Below are 27,253 nucleotides of genomic sequence, written 5' to 3'. Positions count from 1 at the left end.
CTCTATGACAGTGATTACAAACCTTATATTACTTCTCAGAACTACAAGTTAATAAATCATTGAAGTACAAAACATGTCAGTATTTTCAGGGATACCAGTACTAAATAAAATTCTGCTGTTCAAAATCTGATTTTAAAAATCTCTATTGGTAATTTTTAGCAGGATTCTTCATAAAATGTGCCATTGTTTTTTTAAATACAAAAATGATGCATGCAAGAGAATTGCAGAGACTGGTACTGATCAGACTTACGGGTACATGCCATAGTTGGTGGATCTTTCTCAGCTCTGAAGTAACCTTTTTCACACTGACATACTGAAGTTGCTTCAACATAGGTTGAACTGTGTGGAGGGCACTTGGAGCACTTTACATTTCCAGCAAATGCTTTATAGAATCCAGGCCTGCAAGCTGCAAAACAAGAAAATAATGTCATTAATAGCAGCAAGATTTGGCCATAGGTAAAATCTGCTTCATGCAGTTATAACGCGTTGTCTTTCAACCTAGATACATACTATTCTCACCACTTAAAAGTTTTTGTTTTGGTCTACAGACAACAACAAAAAAATGCTTTTCTTTATATCTGATGTAAAAACATTGAAAGAGACAGCTTCCTAATATACTGACAGCCCTTGCTGCTGCTTGAAGTTGTCACCTAGAAAACTTCACTAATGTCAGTAAACACAAGCACACTGTCTATGATCTATGTCTGTTCTGTATATTAATAAATAGAAAGAACGGGATACTTTCTCATCCGTCAATTCTATTTATATGGCTTCCTTATTGAAGTAATGGAGATTCGCAAGGCTCAAGATGCTTGTCCTCACAATGCCTTGATGACAAGGATGACACCCCTGTTCTTACAGGTAGGTCTGACCTGTCCACAGTCCCCTGAGATGGCACTTACAGAAGGGTCATATTAGATGGGTCCTTTGTACCTCATTGGAATAAAGGCTGTGTGGTGCTGCTGCAACAATCTTTGGAGACTAGGAAAGAGGTGCCAATAAATCTAGCACAAAACTACAGCAAGCCTCAGGCTACTCTTTACCGTGTTAATAAACAACTGGGATAGCAGCTGCCTGGGGACAGATATTGCAATGATCAGACCCCACTGCCCACCCAGCTGGAGATGGAGTACCAGAAGTTGCTGGTGACAGCACAACTTTAGATGCCCATTTGCTGGCCTTTAAAGCAGAAACAACTAGTTAAAATATGTTTTCATAAAAGTGCCTGGTTAGCATTCCGAAATATTATTTTTAAACTGTCCTCAGAAATTGTCACACACGTTTAAACAGATTTCTTCCTTTCTTCCAGCTACCACGTTTAAACACTCACCAGTATATTCTGCAGTTACTGTCTTTTGACTTCCCGTCAATGAACAAAACAAAAACAAATTGAAGAGCAATTCTAGCATGTACAGTCAGCACAGGCTCAAATTCCTCCTGATTTTCACCAGTACAATGAAAGTTCTTGCTATAATTATTACTTTTAAGACCCATGTGGAGTTTTCTTGTTTCGACATATTCAGGACTGTTTCTTTTACACTGTGTTACAAGAACTAGGCTGCATTTCCTTCTCTTGCAATATGGTAATAACGCTCTATAAATAAACACCAAGAATTATGAATTTTACAGATAAACTGTCAATTCAAACTAGGTTTGTCATTAAAAGGTACTAACTTTTAGATAACATATGCACAGATTAGTTTTGCTTCTGATTCCAAAGCACCTGTTTGATACCAAAGTGGTTTCATTAAGAGTCTGGGGGACAAGGAGTGAGAGGAGCTGAAAAAAAGTAACTGCTGATTCCTTACCAGAATCCAGAGCCAATTTTTCAAATGTAAGCATAAGAGCTTAATTATGACTCAACTATTTCAGCAGTTCTCCCAGCGAGTTCTTCTGACTATGCTGAATAGATGTGAAGAAGGAATTCTGCCCTGCCGTCATTAAAGAAAAAAAATAAATGTATTTCTGGTGCTACAGATAAGAAAGGCGGGAACAGCAGGGATTTTCCCTTTAAGTAGGGAAATCTGCTGATCTGATACCTGTGTGATTACAGTCAGTGGCAATTTTCCAATGATTGGAATGACAGTGGGTTTGGTGTAAGGAAGACAGCAGTATTGGTGATGCTGACTCTTCCTACCTTGCTGGAAGGAAGTAAGAGATGAAGTAAAGTAGAATGTGGGAAGGGTGCCATGAATGCTTGCTCCTCTTTTTCTCATGCCCAAACCCTAACATGCCTTATCTGAAGATGAATATTGTTTTAATAGCTACCTTTCACATGTGTGTTGCCACACAAAGAAGTCTGTGATTAAAGAGTTGGCAATTCAAGGTTATCTTTGCAGTCAAATGAATACTTTTTAAAATTCTTATCACTTCCAAAATCTTTTCTATCAGACATTAAATAACTCCATTTTTCCTTCCATTCCTCAAATAATAAAACACTTTGGACCGAAAGAAACACAGCTTCCCCTTTCAAGATAAGTTTGAACTTTAAGCTTTTCACTAATACAAAATTCAAAGAGAAAATTACTACCAATTTAAAAATGCAATTGTTTTATTCTGAAATGGTTTTCTGGAGTGTATTTAAAGTTTCAATACGGTTTGATTTGTTTTTGTCTGAAAAGAAAGCATATATACACTCATGGAAATGCCAGGGTAAAAAATGGGTGAATATGTAGATCCTTTACTTTCTTTTGAAGCCAACCCAAATACATGCACCATCATGTCAGATGTATCCCACACATTCCAAAAAGAAGACAGCAGGGCATCTTTCATATGGTTATGCTTATGAAACTGTTGAGAACCCTCCCCACATCCAAATGTAGAATAAGACAATCACAATTACTGCACACTTTCAAATAAAATCCAGCCTTTCAGAAACAAGTTGAAAAACTCTTGCATATTCACAAGCCTGGAAGAACTCATCTCTTGGTGTAACTCGATGGTCACTGTCAACATTCAAGGTGAAACAAAACAGTCTATTAAGATCACTGAATATGCAGCACAGGACTGAAATACCAGCACTTCAGCTGCCATACACAGCTTAGACTCTGCCAGCAAATATTATGCTTCAATGGCAGAATTTCAACTTTAACAAGATGTAATTGTTTATAATTTTCCATGGAAAACTTGTAAAAATTAGATTTACTATCAAAGTTTTTAAAAGTTTATTTAACAGAAAACATGTACAATGCCACATTTTAAGGACTATGATTTCTTTTGACTTGTTATGAATTAGATTTTGGCAGGTTGTTTATGGACTGCTACTAAACAGGCACAAGCTGAGTATATCTTAACACAACTCATGGTCTGTAAATCCTGGTCCTCTCATGAAGAAAAGAAGATTCTCTCTAACTCTTTAGCATATTTTAGCAAGACTGACTATGGTTTGGCCTCTTTCATGGAGCTTAAGGCTCTGTAAGACCACTTCCAGCTCAAAGCAATTCCAATCAACACTTAAAGGAAAACTGTACAAATAAGTCAAGGGTATTTGTGTTCCATTTCCAATTTGTACAGAACATTTTGCAAAACTGGAGTCTGTAAATGATCTGCTATGAGATAACAGACTGCATCACTGCAACTCACTGTGATATCAAACCATATACGGTGCTTGAGGCATTCAACTCCAGAGTCCTAAAATCACATGGTATCTAAAATAAGGATAAAGATACGACTCCCTAAAGAGCATAATCAACACAACTACCTACATGCTCAATGTTAACCAAACTCCTTTATGAAGCAGGATTTTAGCTTTTGCCCAGCTTCCGATCATTTCTATTTTTTGTTCTTCAGAACTCACACAGTGCACAAAGTGCATGATGGGCAAATCAGAAACTCAGAGACTTAATTATTAATACGTTATGGTTTTGTATTTGGAAAGGGATAAAAAAGCCATCTTCTCCATGCAAAACGACAGCCTATGTAAAATACATTACATGTAAGTTGAAAGTTTGTACTAAATGCTTATGTATGCAGGAAATTTTGTTTTCTATGTGCACTTTCAAAGGTTTTATCACAGCATCTCCCTCACTCAGCTAATAGCTAAGTAGATCATTTGTAGATATTATTTGTGCATCGATAACTATCCCTTCTCCCCGCAAAAAGTTTGTTTTTGTGTTTGTTACCACACAGCATTGTTTTTTCTAACCTCTAAATCACTGACAGGCATTTTATTTTCCCTAACTTTATCTAACAGAAGTGACTTTCTGAGCTACTAATTATACGAACTGTATAAGATTTGACTTTTGTAAAGCCTGGGGGATGATAATAAAATATTGCCTTAATTGGGTAAATAATTAGCAGGGTGTCTGAATGAACAATTCAAAGACACTAAAGTTTTCTCCAGTGAAATACCAGGGCTCATACAGAGAAGTACTGGCAATTTAATTGGCATCACAAATGATAACACACCTATGAATGTGCTACTACTACAGCTTTATCAGGATTTGATTATGGTGTTTTAAGTTATAAAACCTTTGTAATGAGTATCATTTTCCTTATTTAATGTTTAATGTATGACATTTAGTTTTTGATTGTGTTATACATAAATGCATACAAAGAGAACACTCTGCAAAGCCCTGGTGAACTCTTCGAGAAAGTGATTTATGACTTGCTAGTGTCTCAGCTTGGGATGAGAGTAGGAGAAGGTGTTTATCCAGCAGTTGCAAAACAGTTTTAGTGCTGTTGGTGCTATGTGCAGGGGTGCTGAATGAGACTGTAAAAACAGTTGAGGTGCATTGTGCACCAAAGCCCCAAGATATTGTTTGCAATAAGATACAACCTGAATGCTTCCCAAGTGTAGGTGTATGGCACTTTCCAAAGGGTCCTGTGCTCTTCCCCATGCATGGCAGCACAGCCTGTGGCCATAACCACTCCAGAAGACCCCCCAGCACCTCTCCCCACTAAGTGTTCAGCTATGAGGGCTCTGGGTCAGTGCAGAGTTCAAGTTCAAGGCCCTGCCTGGACTTAGCCAGGGAGCCCTGGATACTGCAGGTCCTGTGGTGGTTCAACAACTCAAACTAATAGCTGGATATATATTGTAGAAAGTGCAAAGAAAGCTATGCTACACCGAAGTACCACTGGGAATTCAGATAAATTGCCAATGCCAGCAGACCCAGACAAAGGCTGCACATGGTCTAACAGGCCCTGCTCTCGTGGCACTTCTCAGGTTGTTATGAGTAAGGGCTTCAATTCCTGCTAGATTGGACAACATTTTTAAGGTTCTTTTGATTTATCCAGCGTAACAAACAAGGTAATGGGCCAATGACCAGTCTTTTCTAATCAAGAAAACTATGGCTGTTGAGTGCCTTCCTCACCTGACAGGTACTCCATGCTGACAAATGCAGATATGGTGGTCGTATTAGTGGCCACAAAACTTTCTGCTTTAAAACAAAAGGGACATTTTCACTGCTGTGTGGAACTCCTTGTTGTGAAGGACTTACCCTGATTTCACACAGTTTTATAAGACCTGAATCACAGAATGATAAAATCACAGAATGGCTTAGATTGGAGGGAGACCATAAAGACCACCCAGTCCCAACCTCCTGCCATGGTGGGCAGGACTGCCACCCACCAGATCAGGCTACCCAGGGCACCATCCAAGCAGCCTTGAATGCCCTGAATTCAATCCATCAACCGTTACCAAGAAAAGGGAACGCAAACGAAACTAAGGAGCAACTTTTACACATGCCTGACATTTGCTGGTCTGTGTGCGGGAAACATTTCTCACGAAAATGGGATTTTTATAGATTGCTGAGTGACCATCAATCAAATTAAAAAAGAGAAGACTGCTGTCATTACAATGAATAGTAACTATCAGTAGCTCTGTGGAAGAGCTGGTTTAATCTTTCTGAAACATACAATTTGCTATGCTTTTCCACACCTCATACATTTTCTTAAATTGCTTACTGAAATCCACTATTGTACTATGAGACTGATATCTTCTATATTTGTTATGTTCTGTTAATATATAAATATTACAAGTTTAATATCCTCTTAATCTTCTGATATCTGATCACTTTATAGAAAGAGCAATCTAAGAAAGCCTGTTTGACTCTGCCTCTGTGCAGACAGTAAGAACTATAATAATATTTTAATCTATTTATATTCTATTAAATGTACGTAGAAAAGAACAAATAAGTATATAGAAAAGAACAAGAGAAGATATGATGAGACGCACGTAGTGTTATTACTTACAAAAGAATATGACCACAAATATTAGGATATTAAAAAATTGGGACAATAGAAGCTAGCATAATAGTCTTCAAATATGAGTACTATCTGATTAATTAATCTCATGTCTTTTCTTTGTTCACATAATCCTTGCTGTGTTCAGGTCACAAATGGGCTGGGAGAAAGAAGAGATACACTTTATGCAATGATAGTGAAACTATGTATGACGAGTTGTCAGAAACATGAGGCATGATGAGCTACAGGAGGATGACCAGCTATGATAGATTATAGAAGAGGGAACATACATGTAGTTGAAGCCACATGAATAAGACATCATATGTCAAAAAATCAAAAGTCTTCTTTGGCTGCTTTCACACAGATGGTACATACTCACACACATACTCACAGACAACTTAGTGACAGAATGGCTTAACCATTTTAGGAAAATGGACTAATTCTCTTCTTTATCTGCAGTAAATCTGATGAGATTACACAACTGCGTGCTGGGATATGCACTCAAATGTATCTGTGTTCGTATTGCCAATCAGACTCTTTGCTTGCCAGTATCTTTGGATTTTTTATATTCCTATTGTTTGAGGTGAAGAACAGAGGATAACGTTACTCACATCTTTTCACTCTGGAAAGCAACAAGGAAGAAGAAAAAAACAGGCAGGCTTTTTCAAATTAAAGTACATGATGAAGACAGGTAAATTAAATTAATTATTCTTTCCCTTTGTGATAAATCTGTTGGTTTTTTATTTTTTTTTATTTTATTTTTATTTTTATTTTTTTTCCCCATGGCTTATTTTCTTTCATCCTCATATTTCCCAGAATTCTACTGAGGCTATTTATTAAAATGATTACAAGCAATGACAAAAGAGATAATTGGCGTATATCAAACAGTATTTTCAGTTCATCTCAATACATTTTTTTCCGGTATAAAATATCAGTTGCAACATAACAACTGGAGCAGTGATTCAGGTCACATACCATGTTTTTAAAGAATCTGCGTTTTACCCAAAAGCTCACACAGACAAGGAGAACAGTCAATGATATTAATTTTATCGCTGCCTGTCACAGTAGATGCAATTCAATAGTTCATCAAAGAGCTAGGATCCACACGGCACAGCACAGGTGAACACTATTCTGTATTTTTTAAGCTGCTTTGTCAGCTACTTCTCAAAGCCTTTTAAGTTGGCAACTAAAGGCTTCTGATAAGAACAAAGAGAAACATCTTGTTTGCCACTGAGGTGACTCAAATAGCTTTTGCAGAGTGAAAACAAATTATATTGTTAAACTTGGCTTTTTGCATGCAGAGCAACAATTACTTGGTGACTTAAGCTGTTGCTCCTGTTGCTCCAGAGTCTATCAAAAAGCATTCTTTGTCATTGCCTGTAAGGGAAAGATTTGAGAAGTTTTGGAGGAGGACTGGCTGTCAGCACTGTGGCCTCCCCTTAACCTGCATCAAGGGGAACACTGGAGCTCAGAAAAAGAGTTAGGGTAGGAATGTGCTCTTTTCTTTATTAACTACATGCAGAATTATAGTGTCACATTGCCTGTGTATCATATTTATTACCTTATATGTTTTTTCTGAACGTCTGTGTAAACTAGGCACACTTGTTTTAACACATTGCCTTCCTAGACTTAAATACAGACTTAAACACAGTTGATTAATATATTTCTTCCTTTTCTTTTTTAATTTAATTTTATTTTTTAACTCCAGGAAAGCTTCAGCCCTACATATATTAAAGCAATCTCTAGGATTCTTCCAAAACAACAAAACACCCACCACCTTTGTTCCCTCTCCGAGAAAACCATGTAATCTGTTTGGAATGTTAGTGTACGTACATGTACACATATTACATAAAGAAACATGGCTTTTTATACAAAAAATATATGTACATACAATATAGTAGAAGAAATAAAACCAAAGGGGTAATGGGATATGTGATGATCCCTAATTCTTTTTGCATTACATTACAGGAAATCCAGACACTGGGACACCATGAGCTTAAGATCCATGTGATCTATGTCACATCCAATTTCTCAAATTTATAATGAGCAAAGTAAAATACTTCTACTGTACATCAGTAAGTGTGTATGATGCTAAGGAACATATTAATAATAGTAAGGTTTATATGTAAAATGGCTCTTGGTAGCTTAAAAGAATAATAGAAATGTTTTCTAATTCAATTTTATGTTCTTTTTCTCCTCAGAAGTGTGAAACAAATCTAAAATGACTAACAGGAAAAATTGGCTACATTAAAAGAAGTAGAGGTGATCCCAAGATTCAGGAGATGCAAGAGTGCAATTAAAATATTGTTTATTTTACAGTGTAATAATATATTTCGACAATATGCTTAGTTTTCAGATTATTCTATAGGTTCATATCCATGGAGATCATTGTGCTATGCACAGAACAATGCTCAATTCTCAAAATCAAATGTAGAATTATTAAATGTCACATAGTTCTCTGTGGAAAAGGGAGGGCAATAGCTGTATATGCAATTACTACCACATATGATGTACTTCAAGGTCTTTATTTCCTACACAACTACTTAGACTTTGTTTTGTAATTGTACCTTCCTGATCCTAAAGCAACAACAACAAAACTAAAGAATATTTACAATATAGCACTGCAGGAGAAAGGCTAATGCCCAAGACCTTGTAATTCATCAGGGAGAAACAACAAAACCCATACACAAACAGAAAATTCAATTATGTGTAACATTTCCCAAATAATGGACTAAATTATTCAGTTGTTTGGCTAAGCTTCAAGTACTAATGTTATGTTTCGCAATGCACTGTAGACTGTTAACCTTTTTAAAAAAATCTTGAATAAGGACTTGTTTTTGTTTTCAAAAATATTTTTAAAAGAATATTGAAACACTTTTTTAGATTTAAGAATATGATACTGGAAGCATAGGCACTATTCAAAGAAAGGCAGGGAAAGTTGTATCAGTATGCATAAAACTTTCCTTTTCACTTAATTCTCAGGTCTACATCTACAGCACCGAGATGGCAGGTAAGAATGGTTCAGCATAAATAAATTGAAAAGTGACAAAATTGCAAGTAGTTGAAAAGAGGCTCATTTGATGGGAAATATCAAGCAGCGTAACTATAGGTCAACATCATGTCTTGCAAAATAAATACTGATCATAAAATAGGCTACACTGCTTTAAATAGGGTCTGCAATCTTTTAAAATTCATCTTTAAATGAATTTTAAGTTTTTTATAATCTTCACTGATGAATCAATACAGCTAATTTTTCAGCACAAGTTATAATATTGTAACTCATGTTATGTTTAGCTTAGATACACCTGCCTAAAGGGGCTACAGAGATGACTGTAGAGTTTCACTTTGCATGAGATTAATTCAGGTACATCAGTATAAGCACCAACATTGAAAAACAAATTCGAGCTAAAAACAAAAGCAGCTTTTATGCCACTTAGATGTTCCTGAAAGAGAATCAGTGATTATCCTCTGCCCAGAGAAGATGTGTCAGTGATCTGAGATAAACATGTGTTTTGGACAACCAAGTCGATAAAAAGCCCGCAGCTATTAGAATAGGAGTTTTTAACCATAGAGACACTTGCACAGCTACATCACTGCAGCACTGTTACTGTATTACCACAAGGAACCATCATTAATAAAAGCATGATCTTTGAAGACTTGGTTCATAATTTCCAGGCAGGAACAGCAAATCTGGTTTAGTTTTTTTAGTGGAAATTATCAGTGATTCCAGCATGTGAAGACAGTGACGAGCTCTGTACCTAAATATACTGTAAATGTAGTGCATGTGGCCCTAAAAGCTCTAGTTAATTGGTAAAGGCAGAATCTCTCCCTAAAAAGATGGGGAAGATGTTTCTGGAAAGTCCTCAGCTGACATTGTCTTCAAATTGTCTCAGCAATATTCAATGTACTGACAATACATAGGCAGGCTGTGCTCAGTCACAAAGTAAAAATACACTACTGCTATTTTTATCTACTCGAGAATAACAAAAAAACATCTCACCAAAGTGGCAAGTGACAAAAATGGCTGGAAAACTGGGGTAGTTGTATTAGCATTGGGAGAAATGAGACAAGACAGGCTGCCAGTTCCTGGGCAGGCTGACAAGTGGACATGGTGATCCTAGAGAGTCCCTTCCAACTCAGGATATTCTATTAACTGTTTCTGGCTTATGTGTGCTGGTCAGTGTAGAAGGGATTCCTGAAAATAAATAAGTTTTCTGAGGTAGGAAATATGCATGCTCAATTGCACTGCTATGTACCCAAATTAGTCTTTTTTTCTTTATGGAAAGATCCCATCGAAAATCTGCAATTAACCAGATTTCTTAAATCTTGAACTAGCATCTTCTACAGTGCCTGATTTTAAATGAAGACCACTGTGTTTTAGGAAGATAGCAAAAGACTAAGTAAATTGGTCAGAATAATTAGGGAATACAACAGAAATGGTAATTGAGGAATGTGAGGGCAGTGGAAAAGCAGGGAAGTAATTACTAGCAATACATCAATGTGCACTCCTGGTATGAGAAAGGCCTGCAGGAGAAGTAAGGAAGAAAAAGCCCACTCCATCTCCAAGCAGTCATCTCCAGTATCTCCACTACTTGTCTTTAGACAAGCAGGAGCATTATAACTCTAAGAACGCTATGGGGCAGTGCCGTGCTGGAGTGAATGGAACATATTCATCAAGTCCTCCAGTTCATCAATAGCAGCCATAAAAAATCTTCATTTTTGAAGTATAATCTTAGTAATAATAATGCATTTAATTGATTTTTAATCATTATTATGGTTAAGTTTTACTCTTAAGAAAATGTTTTCTTCATTCTGTCATTCTAGTAAAGCTGGTCTCTGAGTTGCCTGGAAAAAAAGTAATACCAAGAAGCATTTTGCACCTATGTAAATCTTTAGAACTGAAACAGCAGACAGTCAGCTGTAGTAGTCATCATTCAGCATGATCCCTGCTGAGTGTCTAGAGTATAAGCCTGTGCTACTCAGCTTGGGTATAAGACCTATTCTAGTCAGTTGCCCTGACATATCTGGAAACTGGTAACACAAAGACCAAAAAGGAGAAGCGCTCTAGTCAGGAAAGCTCACTGCCACATGTCAGAGAAGTGGTGAGAATGCTTTAAATCTCCAGGTGAACTTGGTGTATTCAACACATCTAGCTCCTATTCAATGCACAAGCCAAGGCAAAATGGAAGAACTTTTGTGTCTTAAACTGGGTGGAGCACATCCGTACAATGAGTGTTGCAGTGGCACGTATATCCAGAGGTTGTTCTGGAGGTTCAAAAAAAAAAAAAAGGAAAAAAGGGAACTATTGCTGCTGTAGTCAGACTAAAGCAATATGGAAACAAGAAATCAAGAAAATCTGTTAGGCCAAGAGTACTGTGCTGTAGTGCACACAGGGAGCAGTTTATTTAACTTCACTGGGAACTATTCAGCACATAATATTGCTTTTCATAAAGGAAAGAAGAAAAGTTGAAATAGTGGCTATGCTATACTTGATTCCGGAAGGGCTTTTTGTGTGGAGTGAGAAGGCAGAAGTGTGCTAAGTTTCTCAGAACAGCAATCACTATATGACTGTTTCACAAGTCTGGTGCTAGCATAGGGACTGAAAAAATAATTCATCCCATTTAAATCATGGTCTTGTCCTTCTCTGCACTTTTCCACCTATTGTCACAGTGCTCGTAAAAAGACGAATTTCCTAATCCAACGTTGTATTACTAGCTTTGGTTTTAGTTCAAGTAGGTACCGTGTTGTATGCAAAATCTCTCCAGTATCATAACTACATTCAGATAGTGGCTAATGTGATGTTGGTTTCCAAATAGATTTTTCTTTCTTGTACTGTTCTATGTTACAAGCTTTATAGATGGTAACAGTTATAAAAATGTTCTCTCTTCATCTAAGCTAGAGAAACACTTCTTAGCATTAGAAAGATTCAACATATCTGTCAGTGCTTTCTTACTGATGTATGTACAAAAACTGATATATAGAGAACAGTTTGTTGATCTTATGGTATCCTTTCTCAAACCCTTCAGAGATATAATTTTTCCTCTATCTCCCTTTTACTGATGCTGTAAACTGATTTATCTCTCTAATACTTCTCTTTTCTCCTCTCACTTCCTCCCACAGTATGACAAAACATGTTTTTATTTCCAACTCTGCTTATGTTCAATAGTTCATGATTCATTTCTCTAGTCCTTATGCAAGAATAGACCATTTGAATTTGCAGTGCACATTTGTCTGTTCATAACAAGTGAGTCTGCTAGCCTGGGTTAATTAATTCTTATGACATCAATTATTTCATCTGTTTTGCGGATGCTTTTTTTGGAAGTGATTTTTCTGAGGCTGTAAGGTTTCAACCTGTGACAAGTAGCAAAACTTCCTGCTGTTAGTTGCAGCAACAACATTTTCTGTCTGCTTAACCCATTATTGCCAGACTGACTTATTGTGTAAGAGCAATAAGTTACCAGCACACTTCTCAAATAATTAATGACACTTGGCTTCATGCCTCAGCACACACTCAAGGTGTAAACTGAAAGCCTACTAAAGCTCTCCTTGACATGACTTATTACTTTATTACAAAACTGTAGAACAGCTTTCTGGAGAAGGCATACCTTGAGTGATCGTAATATTCCTACAGGCTGTTCTTCACAATAAAAACCTGAAGAACAGTGCAGTCACTATTTACAAGGATACCATTTCTTGTTACGGCCTTATTATAAGACTGTAATTTTTATAATTTAAGATCTCAGCACTCATTTTCTTGGATTCACAACTTTCACAAGATCAATTGCTTTTGTAATAGACCAGATAAAGCTATACAATTCCTTTTGTTCCTTCTCTGTGTAACTGTCTCTCTTACACTGTAACAATTAGCAAGGAATCATAGCAATAAGAGCACTAAGCCATTGCAAGAAATATTTTATATCATCCAACCTTCAAAAGGAGAGACCTGAAAATGTTTTTTACATACTTACATATTTGATTATGGTTGTGCATACAAGTCTGGATTTGTATGTGCAATCGATTTAAGCCTCTGCTTTATTTGCACATTCAATTCAGGAGTTTGTGTACATAGACAAAATTACTGTAATCATGAAGAATGTATAAACGCCCAGAAGCAGACAGGTGATTGAAAGCATGTGCAATTTCTGATGCAAAAAATGCTGAAATGTTCATCTAAAATCAGGCCTCCAGTCTTTAAAACATAATTCTACTTGGCATGTTTGTAGAAAAACAATCACAAGCTTGATTATTAAAGTCACTGAACATGATTAGTGACTCCTGAATCATTTCAACTCTGATTTTGCATATTCAATAACACTCTAAGCTTTCATAATTCTTTGGGAATCAAATACTATTTTCTTTTGTATTATCTCTGAAAGGTTCCAGGTTTGCAGTATAATAATGCTCTTAATTATTAAAAAATATTTCAAACATATCTTCATATCTTCTACATGACAGTACTAAATAGCATGTAATTTTATTTTATTGTATGCTAGCTTTGTTACAGAATCACAGAATCATTAATGTTGGACTAATCACCTAGTCCAAACTTCAACCCATCCTCACCTTCCACCATCTTATGTGAAATAATTTTAATGAAGCTCATCAGTTTGTCATTTATAAATTATGCTCCAAAAACTTTCCATCTACTTAAATCTCCAGTTTATGTCTAAATCTAGTACAAGCAAATGATACTTTAGACTAAAAGAACTGTAGACATTTCTGTTTTAGTAATTACCACACAAATGCTGTCTGCCTATAAAATGCAAGCATACTTAAAGATAGATCATGCTCTTTAAGAGTTCACGGGCCATACTACCATTGATTTTAATACAAACAGATATGATGTCTTCTGTGTTTTCAGATACTACTGTCACATTTTTTTAGCAAACTTTTCTTAAATTACAGCTAATGATCAGTATAAGAGACTGATCTATCACTCACCTTAAAGATAAATAGCTTTCCTCTGCCTTAGTTTCTGTCAATTTTGCAAAAAATTGTGGTAGCACCACACAGAATTCTGTAAATAGCCCATTCAAACTTTCATTTCCCTTCTCCCAGCATCCACGTACAAACATTTACAGTGTTTAACCCTAAATGATAATAATTATCAAATTGTATTTGCATACATGCAGATACATTTATGGCTTCCTACTGAACATGTTTCATGTTGTTTTATTTACAGCAGGAATAGTGAACACAGAATAATGAAAAGCTACGTTTTTGTTTAAGCGTGAAGCTTCAGATTTATGTAAGAACTGCAACCTTGTCCTTCCAGTAAGGAAAAATAGATTGAGTTTAGAAAGAATCAATTTTAAAAACACATGCTTGGAAGCTTTATGTGTGTATAAAACATAGACAAAAACTTACAAAATATTATTAGTCTTATATATAGTGGCAGAGAGAAGTGTAGACAGATGAATATTAAGAGTAACAATAGAAAAGGTGACAAAACACACTTTAATTCAATAAAACCTTTGTCAGCAGCCAGCTACCTGAATGATCTGTAAAAGAAGTTGCATGCATTTATGTTTTGTTGTTCCTGTTAACAGATATATGAAGTGAAATGCACAAACGTCAGCAAAATAAATTGCCCATTTATCTTGCCGTCAATGTTCATATTTTATTTTTTTTAATTTTATAACCAAATGTTGCCAACGTCTCCAAACCCATCACCACTGCTATCCTTGCATTTATATGGATTTAAATATAAAAGTAATGCCTTGGAAACTCATTATAAAGCTCTGGATAAAAGATTCCAATAGTTATAAGACAGTAGTAAGTAAATCAATTTGTGATGCAAATTTAAACCCATGTAATAAGACAAAAATTCTCCTGGTGTCCTTGAGCAGGTGAGTGCTTCTAACTGGTGTTTCACCAAAGTTATGTGGGATACCTCTTCAGTCCTTGAGTCTAGAATGTTTCACATGATTGATGACAAGTATTAAGCTAGGTATTTCTACTGAGCATATTAAGATGTTTCACAGGAATCTCATAAAGATGATCCATGAATTTAATATGAATTCTCAAATTACCAGTTTGATGAGCAAAATACTTCTTGCAATAAGACTTCTGTTATGGGTAGGGAGGTTTGAGCATCACGTAACAAAGATATGTATTACTGTAAAAACATTTTCATTATTCATAAAATCTCAATGTCTTTCCCAGATTTGAAGAAGTAGCAGAAAAGGTTATTTCTAGATTTCAGCTGAATTGAATGTCATGGTTATTCACTACCTCTCTCATTTATGGCATCTACTTCTATGGTGTAAAGTGCTTTCCAAAGAAAGTAAAAGTAATTATCTCTATTCAAACAAACAAAACAAAACAAAACAAAACAAAACAAAACAAAAAAAAAAGGAAGAGGAAAAAAGTTTAGACAGGTCAGGTGGGCTTGTTCAAGGTCTTCTAGCAAACTCAAAGCAAAGGCAAGGTCACTCAGCTTATTACCCTCACAATTCATAGTCTAGGTAGGGCTGTGGCTAATGGAACGAGGAACAAAAGACCTTGGAACAGTAATTAGTATGAACAGCTCAATTACAACCAAATTTACTTCTTTTTTTTTTCAGAAAAACACTTCCCCACAGATGCAAACATGCAGTCAGATATTTGGCATAAAACTGAGCATTCTTTAGCTTAAAGTTTGTTTTTTTTTCAAGTTACTGGCAGCAGTTTAGCAGGATTGCATGCTTATGATGTCTGTCCAAACCACAAATCCTGATTTTTAAACACATACATCTAATGTGACATCAGTTTTAATTCTGAAAACAAAATGTACAAATTTTGTAACATGCATATGTGCTATTAGTAATATTTCAGAGCAATCAAACATTTTAAAAATGCCGACAAGTTACATATATATACTCCATATATAGAATTTTAAACACTTAACAGGTGGTCAGACATGGCTAAAATAATACCTAAAACAAACCAAAATAAGTGAAAGCTTAGTACTGATTAGTCCACAAAACAGATAACTGCTGACACTGCATACCTATTTCTCATCAGGCTGTGAATTTAATTCCACTGAAGTTTAACTCAATTTCGGCTTCTAAATAGTCATTAAGAAGTGTTTAAGGCAGACAGGCTTGGAGTTCATAAATATCTGCAACTCCAAATAGGGTGTAGACACACAATAGTAAAGAAGAGAGTTCTCACTCCCTGTGGACACCGGTTGTATCTTAGCTCTGCAGAAGTTAACATTACATTTATTGCACACCTGGAGATTGAAGAATGCTTGTAAGCAGTCAGTTTTCAGATTTATTTCACTTAAATTCATGTTTATCATACTGTGCAAAAAAAAAATGACTGGGAGCAAAATGTCAGTGCCTGCGTGTCTGACAGTAAATGTGGTTATACTGCTATTATTGTACAGTATTTTGAACTGTGAAACTCAGTGATTTGCATTTGTCAAAAGAATGACAACAGGCAATGTACCATCTGGTGTATTTGTTGCATATTATATTGCATTTATATACTAGGTTCATTTTTTATTAAGAATCTAGAGAGAAAGAATCGGCTAGCTGTTTTAACAAACTCAGCCACAGTACTATAACTTACACTAGTCAGCTACTTCTTTAGTTAATACGTAGCACAATAAATAGTTGCATGTCACATAACATTAAATCTTAGGAAAAAAAAACCAACAGAGTATTTTTCACTCTTTTGGCAGCACTTACAGAGTATTTTAATTATTATTATTAACTTAGCTATTTCAATTTCGATATATGGTCACTTGTAACCGTCACTGTGATCATCTAGTCTGTATTGCTACGTAACAGATGAACTTCAGCTTTGCTTAGCAATTTCTAGATCTATTTCAAACATGATGTATTTTAGAGTGACACCATGGAGCACTTGTTTTGTTCCTTCCCCACTGTTTTCATTCTCAGAATTTCCATTTTTTCTTGTCTACCATGTTGATCTTTCTGCCCTTGCAAGCTGCTTTTCTTCTTTCCTCCTTTAATCCATTGCTATGAATATCAGAGCGCTATATTCCATATATGCTCTGTACTGAAATTCACTAATGATTACACACACACAAAACCCCCCAAAATATGATGGGATTTAAAAAAAATAATAATAATTTTTTTCTTCAAAATACTGTCTGTACCTTTTCTATCTTCCTCTTCAATTTCTTTTAGCTCTGCTCTATATCAGTGTAAATTATTAGCAGCGCTCTTTAAGGATAGGACCACGGATAAATAGAATCTGAGTTCCCAATTTGCAAAGGTCCTATAAGAAAGCAGTTGTTCTCTGTACTTTTTATGAAAATAAACAAACAAACAAACAAACAAAAGGATTACTCAGTGAAAGCATATGTGCACCTTAGTCGGGCACTACTGAAATCAAAAGTCAAAACACTTTGTTGCCTGGGAAGTATAAAGCAGACAAGACTTTGATTCCACTGCATCACAGACTGAATCTGTACTGTACACTCTGGAGCTCTGCGTGACACCGAAGCCTTCATCGTGTTATACATGCTACAGATAGTGATTGCTTCTGCTTCTCACAGTTTGTCCAAGTGTTTGAAATACAGTTCATCTGGAAACATAGGGAAACCAAAAACCAAAATGCAACTCCTTGTATATCATGCTGCATAATGCTATTAATGTGATGGAATAACTTGTTTAAAAGAATGTAAACATTAATTGAGATGAGAAAATTCTCCCAAATAACCAAGGATAGGAAATAACAATACACCTCTTCACATTGGGTTTGTATTTCTTAACATAAGAAAGGGATTAAAAGAAGCAGCAGCTTAGGTCAAAGATGAAAATGAATCTAAGCAGTCCCATCACAGCGATAAACTTGCATGCATGCATCTCACATCTATGACAGGTGACAGGGAAGAACTTGACTGGCAGTGTGATTAAGAAAAGCACAAGACTGGAATTTACAGGATGCATTTGTCTAGGAAAGCACGCATAACTTCTCTGAAATTATTCTTGGTATCAGGTCATGCTATGAATCCATTATTTTGAGGATTACCAATAGGAATTAATTACAAGCTCTCTCATTCCTCTTCCCCTTTTCTTCCATCATATATCATAGGTGCTGCACTTTCAGATTGGATCCTAATCAGTCTCTTTTATGTAGCACAGCTAAGCTTTCAAGGCATACAAATATCACACAAAGAAGCCTGCCAGTTAGACTCCCAGACACCTTTAATAATATTTGGAAGAAAACAATGAACTTGGACCATGTATGAATACAGAGAGAAAAATGACTTAACATAGCAATCACAAAGGATAAGACCAGAAAAGAGCCAACAAAACAGGGATGTCTGCAAGTTATTAAGTTTGTAATATTGCTGAAATAGAAAACTGGAAACAGCCTGCATTCAGTAGTACAAAATGTGTTAGGTTCCATAATGTCCCTTGCATCTCCTTCATGATCCAAATTAAGTCTTTAAAATTTCATCCATAATAATACAGTTGCTTTTTTATAGACTCCTTTTTAATGCAAAACTGACGTACACCCTATTTTAACAATGTTTGTAGAATAATGAGATTTGAATCAATCATGAGACTCTTAATCTTTATTAGCTAAATGTATAGGAAGATGAAAAATCTCCTTCCTATATAATCTAATCAAAACCAGCAATATCAGCTTCCAGATTGCAAAGTCAGCCTTTCAACTGAATGGAAGACCAAGAGATGAGGAAAAAATTAATTGTAAACATTAATGTAAATACCAAAATTCTCCGGTCCCATTAGATAAGCCGTGTCAGCAACACCTTTGGTCCCTCGTCTGCTCTTTTCTCTAATGTGACACTGTGTTGGCAGTGCCTTCAGGGACCCTCCCTAACAGGATGAAACAAAAAGTTTTTTCAAAGTTTTTCCCAGTGGGTTCCTGGAAAACTGCACGTTTTCAAGAGAATTCCACAGGAACTCAGAAATTGGGAGCACTTCCAAGCCATCTGGACAAAGTCAAAGCCAGAATGAACTTTAAACTCCAGTTCTTAGAAAAGAGTCCGTATCAGCTGCCACCATCACAGCCAGGCAGAGGAAAGGACTCCTGTGGTATCTGTGATAAAATGGAGTTTCAGTCTGTGCTGATACTGCGTTATGGCAGCAACCAGTTCACTATTTTTGACGCTGATGCACATCAGGTACACTGACACTGGGGAAAGACAGACACGTTGCCCTTGAGTCCTGGCAATAGCCATCATAGCTTAACTCCAGCAAACAGGAGAACTTGCCTGGATTTCTAAGGGCTTGCACTGACACTGATGTAACACTGTGGCCACAAAGATGAGAGCATCTTTCATGACAATGTGACTGAGACACCTAATAAGCTTGGGAGAAGTGAAGGATGAAGGCACTGCCCTTCCCACTCTTCAACAACTGTCAGAGAGCCTGGGCAGGGTGACTGGGGAGACGGCATCACTGCTGAGGGAAATTTGAGGAGCCATTAAGATTCTCACATTATTCATTCTCATAAGTGTCAACAAATAGCAGAATTTGAAAAATAACTTGGATTTTTGAAAGCACATAAAAAGGAAGAACTCCTTTCTCACCATAAAGAACAATACTCCTTGTACGGCTCTTTGAGTCTATGTAAACAAGTTTTCCCAGATTTCTAAAGCCATCCCCAAACCATAAAGATTAAAAGAAACTTTTTTTTTTCCTTTTTTTTTTTTTTTCCCCTTTTTAAATCATCTGCATAGATAAGGAAAGACTCTGAAATGTGACTTTGACAGTCCCCAAGGTAGGGATGTCTGCTTGCTTATGAAAATATTTCAGTGACCACCAACAGCATCATCTGTCTCTTCTACTTCATTTAAAACAAACAGAAGCAAAGGCAAAGTTTTTGATACACAGTGGAGCAAGGAAGCAGCTGGAATTACTCCAATTTTGCACAGCCAGTCAGCCAAGCTGTTGCAGTTGATGGTAATGCATTTTAGCACATCCTGCAGTGGGCACATTGTTTAAATAAAAAATACAGTGGCCACACCTTCAAACAATGATGGGGAGCTAATGATCAGTTTATAAGGAGTGGACTGGAACTTCTGATGTTTTTTTTGGACTTCTGGTAAGTTAACGCTGTTTCTTGTTTTATTAAATATTATACTTTATTAAATACATCCTTAATTATGTAATACCAAACAATTCACTACTGTAATGAGTGACTTCAGATAAACTGCAGAATTATCATTTTACTATACAGGCTTTTTTGTTCCAGAAATATGTAATGAAACTGATATTGCTAGCAGGTAATAGCAATCTCCTAATGATGGGGCAAGTCTAGCAAGTACGCCATCAGGTTCAGTGTCAGTAGTGCAGTGGCCAGGATTTAATATCCTATAGTAAACTCAACAGCTTTTCGGATGTAATATGCTGTATCATCTGTGCTACCTTTACTCATCTCAGTTCAGTACACTTTTTTTCCACTTCTGTGCTATGTTAAGCCCCTGCAGAGCATACAGAAATAGAACTGAAAGGAAACGTAAGGGCATCTCCTGCGCATCACTAGCAGGAAGGCACTATGGAAAAAATGCAGCCTTACAAAAAAAAAAGAGATGATTTAGGATTTCCCATACAGGCAGAGACCTGGACACTTCATGCAAGCACTATCACAGAATATAAGCCCTGCTCTGCTAAGGAAATAGCCAATCAAAACTTACAAAGGTAAATTAGCAGCTAGTCTCATTTATGTATTTGTTTGTTTGTTTGTTTTCATGCCATGCTACATACAAGTGTCGGTTTTCTGTTTTGGTTTGCTTTTTGAGTATTACAGACCAATTTTGATGGTCTCAATTAGATTGCCAGTGGTATGTCAGAGCTCCCCGTGACTGAATTCAGTGCATGAGCATTAACAGTATCATGAGTGTTCCCTTGCTTAAGAAAGCTTCTTACGAGATCTGTCCATACATAATGCAGAACCAACCAGTTCCTCTTAGTCAAAGTGAGCACTAGGACCACAGGGCAGTGAGTTTGTTCTGTCAGCCTCCAGGACATGTGCAAAAAGTAAATGGAACTGTCAGGGACATCTGAGGTAAATGTTTGTAACACAGGCACAAGCAGCACTGGATGTTCTTGTCACTGTCCCAAAATGCTCTGCTGGTGACACAGAGGGCACATACATCCCTATTTGCTCAGTCAGTGTCTCACTGCAACTAATTTTTCTTCTGTGATGAAGAAGCCCAGAGCAAGCTTTTATCAACATTCCAGGAACTGAACTAGATCCTGATGCAGAACACTTTGCCCTTTTGGTAATGTAGTTTGTGTTTTAGATTTCTTAGTGACAACTTTTGCATTTTGCTTGAGTTTAACATGGCATTACAGCTGATAGGTGTTTCACTTTGTTACTGCCAGGTCCAGAGATACACCAGAGCCAAGAAAAGGAAAACAAATGCCTGCAACAACTGATTGACAGTCCTAAAACACTTGGGAGAGGACCATCGCACAAGAAATAATAGCTTAGAGAAAAACAAATTAGGAGCTGATTTATATTCCAGGAGACATTTTATTGCCTGCCAGTCTCCATCCCACTGAAGTATTGTGATGGATTGGGGTGAGTGAAGAGAATTGCTAGGTGCTAGTAATGACTATTTGAACAATGAGGTGAAGAAAATAAGCCATGCTCTGCCTCTCCCCAGAACACTGTTAGCTTGTGGAGGGAGTCAAAGAAGGGAATTGGACCCACTAGCCACTGGAGGCACCTCAAGATGTGTTTGTTGATCATATACACCTTCACACTGAGGGCACCACTAACACCAGGTTTTAGTGAGTTTTAAAGTCTGTATTCTAAGGTCAAGCTACTAAAAGGTAAGCGAAGACTGAAAGTGAATTAAATTGAGCTCTACAGACATTCCACAGAGCTGCCAGCCAGCCAGTAGTTACCCGTCAAACAATGGGAAGAGATCTAGCCTGTTCCTCCTACTAAAACCTTGGTGAAAGATTAAGGGGTGGGAATACACATTCTTAAAATGTTAATAGACTAAAACATATTGGCACTCTAAAAAACCACCTGTAATTAAAATGCTATGTGCATGCTGGGCCACTTCTGAAATGATGCTGTTGCAATTACTGCTACCGTCATGAATCTGCAAATGCAGCGTTCAGCCTTCTGAAGAGTCAATCCTACATTCCTACTAGCAAGAGGAAATAATCATGGTAATATCTCCTTCCTCTGATAAAACAAACAAAAAAACTTTTTTATGATATCCAGAGCCGGTAAAGTAGCGTTTTTCTGCAAAAGGAAAGGAGTAGCTGAACAGGGATGTGAAGATTGAGTTTGGTAGGTTGCATGTATGTAAACAGACTCGTGACTCTCCTCAGTATCTGTGGCCAGGATCCAGCCTGGTCTCAGGTGACATGTTACCATGACAATGTGTCCAAAAAAAAAAAAAAAAGGAGTATAGCGAAACAAAGAAGATCAGAGGATCTTTTCAGCACACTATCATGAAGGGAGAATGTTAGAAATGGGTCTAAATTGCTGAAAGCAGTCATACTCCTAGACTGAAGAAGAGAAAGCTATGAGCTGACCTGATAGTGGCCTTTCTATATCTAAAGTGAGTGACAGGAAAGAAGGCGACAGACTCTTTATCAGGGCCTGTGGTGATAGAACAAAGGGAAAGGGTTTCAAGCTTAAAGAGGGTAGATTTAGGTTGAATACAAGAAAAAGTCTTTTACAGTGAGGGTGGTGAGGCACTGGAACAGGTTGCCTAGAGATGCAGTTGATGCTCCGTCCCTAGAGACTTTTAAGATGAGGCTGGATAAGGCCCTGGACAACCTCATCTAGCTGTGGTGTCCCTGTTCACTGCAGACGAGTTGGAGTTCCCTGTGAAGTCTTGGAGATATTTAAGTGCCTCAGGATGCTTTCACATTCTTCAAAAGCGTGCCTTAATTCTTTCTTTGCTACCACATGATCGGAAATATTTGGGGAATATATACAAGCATGGAGGTGAAAAATTCTGAGAGCTCCTCCTTCTGAGTTCAGCAGTAATTCTAGAAAGATATCAGTGCCTGCATGGGCAGGAAAGAAAGTAATACAAAGACCATTCTCCAAATTCTCTCTTGCAGGGACCAGATGGCCAGCACTGACATAACCATATCCTTCTTAATCTTTCTGTGTTCTTGTTCTTCGTTGAAGGATTTTTGAGCAACAACATAAACTGTCAGAAGAATCACAGTACACTAGTTAAGGAATGATGCCTTGGGAACAGCCATACGGACCGAGGATCACTTTATTCTCTGTCTTGTTGTTTTTGGTTTTTGGTGGGTTTTTTTTTTTCTTCTTTTTTTTAATGACCTGAAATAGATTGCAAAGCACCGTCTCTGAAAGAGAAATGTCTGGATCACATGATGGCAGAAGTGCCATTCTCCTCATGATGATTTTCATGACCTAAGAGTCTCAGAGATAGACTGAGTTCCAGGACATAGTAAAAGTAAGTACAACAGATCACAGGAAATCTTAATTTTAGAATACACCCGGAAACGAGTAAGTAATAATCCTGAGAGCAAAATCCCACATCTAAGGAGGTTCAGCAGTAAATAGAAATATTCTGAGTCTTGCAAGGCCGCAGATTTTGCTGATGTCACACACTGGTAGCAAAGTCACTATGTGTTTTACTCTCTTTAGCATTTGAGATTCAGCACATCTGGTTCAGAGATAAATGAGGAGAGGCTGGAATGGAAACTGGTCACCAGTTTGATACTGATTTTCTCAGGGAAGAAATCTTAGGGAAAAGGATTATTCCTAAATCTTAAGAGTAGAGAGAGTCTAAGATATCATTCGTGTCATTTTACCCTTATGGGGAAAAGTTATGATTAGTGTTTATGATTTATTTTTAAAAATTGCCTTCTGTGGGACACGATATTCCTTAATCAAGAATGTTCCCCATGTTTATTAAACAATAATTTCCCATACTGTTTATATTTAATCAGTCTCTTGACCAACCAGATGCCATTGCCTTCATCACTGAAATAATAATAATTTAATATTAAAATCTGGTCCTGAAAATAATTGAACTGTGCAAAAGCTTGGAGGGCTATGAGCTTGTAAGTATGACTCACATAAGATCACGTCCTCTGTGGAACGTAAGTTTAATTTCAGGTATCTTTTCAAATGGAAAAATATGACTTTTGAGAATTTTATCATGTTTGAGAATAAAGAGACAAAATGGACTGCCCATAAACCCATTACATTTAAAATGAACGTGGATGATAAAACCTAACTTGTAGCTTTCCAAGCATTAAGTTCTCCGTAGTTCTTCTCCCATTTAGATGTGCTGATGTCTTTGCAGAATCCCCTGGCTGCATGATGCAACAAATCATTTCTCTCCAGCATTTAGTAAAGGGTAAGCCATTCAAGTGAGCATCTCATGAAACCCAATATGAGTTATTCAATCCAACCTAATGTATCTAAGAAAACAACTTGGAAACAAACATTTTGTAGAAGATGATTGCTGTAAGTGACAAAAGCAATGACAGTGAATCAGTGTGACAAATCAGAGCCAAACAAGGCTTAGTTTGTAACTGAAGGGTTTGACTAAATATACAGGTAATACGTTTGCAACCTTGAGCAAGGCCCTTTGATGGTCAGTTCTGATGATACTTATCTGCAATATCATCTTCCTTCAAAGAAGCCTTTCCCAGAACGAGGTTAAACAGTTGGAAATACTTAACAGAAAAGCAATTAAGGGACTTTATTGTGTTGCATAAACTAAAAAAGATTAGAATAGCTAAATATGAGAAGCAAACTAATCAGCAAACAGCATAAGAATGGAGTAATATTGTAAATATCTGCAGACCATATAAACACACAGAAGTAATCACTGAGAACAAGGTGGGGGATAGTTTAGTGGAAAAACAGTTCGAAGTTAGAAAAAAAAAAAAGAAAAAAGAAAAAAGTACAGTCCTGGTGGTAAGAAAAAGAAATTTAGAAAGCAATACCAACATCTCTCTAGACATGAAGTTTTCTCTCAGAGAACACGGGAGTTCTACAATCAATGACATTTCAATCCCACTGCAAATGACTTGATAACATAAAACCATTTCTCTATCTTAAGCATCCAAAATTCAATGAACAGGTTTATATTACCCATTTCACCAAACACTGGCTTCACTAACTAGTGAAATTTCTTATGTTTTGTGCCTAGCTAAATCACAGTTCTACATATCGCACTTACACATGTTCACTATTTAGCATTAATAGCAGAATTTTCATTATGTCATACTGATAAAGTTACTTTATACAAAAGATGAAGATCTGAAAATGTATTATCTGAGTTGTGGGTGGGTGTGCTGTGAGGTGATAGAGCAATTGTCAGAATAATTATTATAGTTCATTAGTGTCTAATGGTGTGTGATAAGGACTGTAAAATGCCTGCTATGTACTTAGTTATCTTTCATTTGGCATTCAGTGACAAAAAGGAAAATGATCTGTATCATATGTACACACCGAATGATTAAGAAAATAGGAAGCAGAACAAAATAGTTAGAGATTCAGAATAAAAACTAACACAAATAGAAATAAAGGAAACAAAAACTTTTCTTTTTATAAGCAGGAGCATCAACTTTGGAAAAAAAAGAAACGCAATTAAAAACACTTTCTATTGTCTCAGAAAAGCAATTTCTATTTCTTAGGGTTTGCTAAAAATGAGGTTGCTGTGTGTGTGTGTGTGTATGTGTATCCACGCATACACATGCATGAAGAACCACCAATTGTATATATGATTTTTAAACAAAATGCTTTACTTTCACTACAATTGACTTTTTTTAGCAAAAGATGTCTGTCTGAATCAATTTAAACAGCAACACAGAATTTGGCAGCAATCCATTTCTGCTGAGATGAAACCAGCTGCTACCTAATCCATTGATCCTTTTAGCTATTGATTTGTTAATTTAATGAAAAATGAAGTTTTAGAATGTGAGCAAATTCACAGTGCTGAGGAGACAGGATTTTGATAGGTTCTGCTGCCAGATTAAGCTGATAAATCACACATGATTTAAAATATTAAAGATTTTCAATATGGCAGGATGCTTAAAGTATGAATCCAAATAGAGGAGTGAGCTGTTAGAAAAAACCTCTCAGGATTAAAAAGAATAATCTTGAAACAACCAACCTGCCCCCTTTATCTTCTATTTACTAATATTGTTGATTAGAACAATTTTGCTGCGTTTCATGCTCCTATTCACTTTGAAGTGCTGAATTTAGGAGAAAATAACAGGTATGATTGTTATCACAGAGAAAATTAATGCTCGTTCTATCTAAACTGAGATAGCTCCATGCCGTAACAGACCTTTCATGTACATCTCCCCACTCTTTTTTTTTATCAAGATTCTATTGGAAAACAGATAGAGGGTTCACAGGTGAAACATATTGTGCTCTTAGCAGATACCTAATCTGTGTACCACCGGAGAGCTCAGTATCTGCTGTCTTGCTCCCTACCTGAGGAACCATACCCATTAGGATATACTTGTTTTCTCATGAATTCAATTCACACAATTGAACGTTTGTGACTCAGAAGTCCATAGCTGTATACGTAATGAGAATGCCAAACTGACAGAGTGACCTCTCCTTCTGCTGGTGTTTAAAGCAGATCAGCAATTTACCACCAAAACAGTTTTTTTTTTTCCTTGGAAAATCCTAGTTGCAGAAAACTGATGTTTTGGAGAAAAAGAAGTTGTAACGAATCTATAAAACCTGCCTGTCTTCCTACCAGCTGTCTTAAAGAGCTGTTAGGCATCCTAGGTTGCAAACAACTTCAGCTCTATCAGTCTGATGGAGGACAGAACTACTACAACTTCAAGCAAGCCAGGGGCGAATGCTGTAGGGACTGCCCCAGAAAAAGGACATCAACATTTTTCAGTGTTTCTGTCTCCATCAAAGGGGCTGAGAGTCTGTATTCCCAGTATAAAACGTAAAACAAAATATACAGGAAAAAGACAGTAACACTATTGAGGAAATAAGTCTTCCATTTGAAAATTTCCCTGAATGAGAGTTAGCAGTGAGATCAGTGTTCACCTGACTGCGTCAGTCGTGCACCTTGCAGGTGAATTCTGCAGGCTGCATCAGCACTTCAGAACAAGAGCACAGCGGCTTTCATAAAACTTCAGAAAAC

General features: G+C 36.7%; 1 protein-coding gene across 1 annotated transcript in view; it reads right to left on the bottom strand.

Annotated features, from left to right (window-relative positions):
* Positions 1-27,253, bottom strand: part of EPHA6 (EPH receptor A6) — a 420,557-nt gene that overhangs the window by 298,007 nt on the left and 95,297 nt on the right. Inside the window, exon 2 of the mRNA XM_042810796.1 lies at positions 251-406. Coding sequence (XP_042666730.1) covers positions 251-406 — 156 coding nt within the window. The remainder of the gene's footprint in view (positions 1-250; positions 407-27,253) is intronic.

This window comes from Centrocercus urophasianus, unplaced genomic scaffold, assembly GCF_019232065.1.
Source record: "Centrocercus urophasianus isolate 14NV4802_14NV808 unplaced genomic scaffold, USGS_Curo_1.0 seq_12, whole genome shotgun sequence".
Taxonomy (NCBI): Eukaryota; Metazoa; Chordata; class Aves; order Galliformes; family Phasianidae; genus Centrocercus; species Centrocercus urophasianus.
The sequence above is the reverse complement of the archived record's forward strand: the minus strand, read 5'-3'. Positions and strand labels throughout refer to the sequence as shown.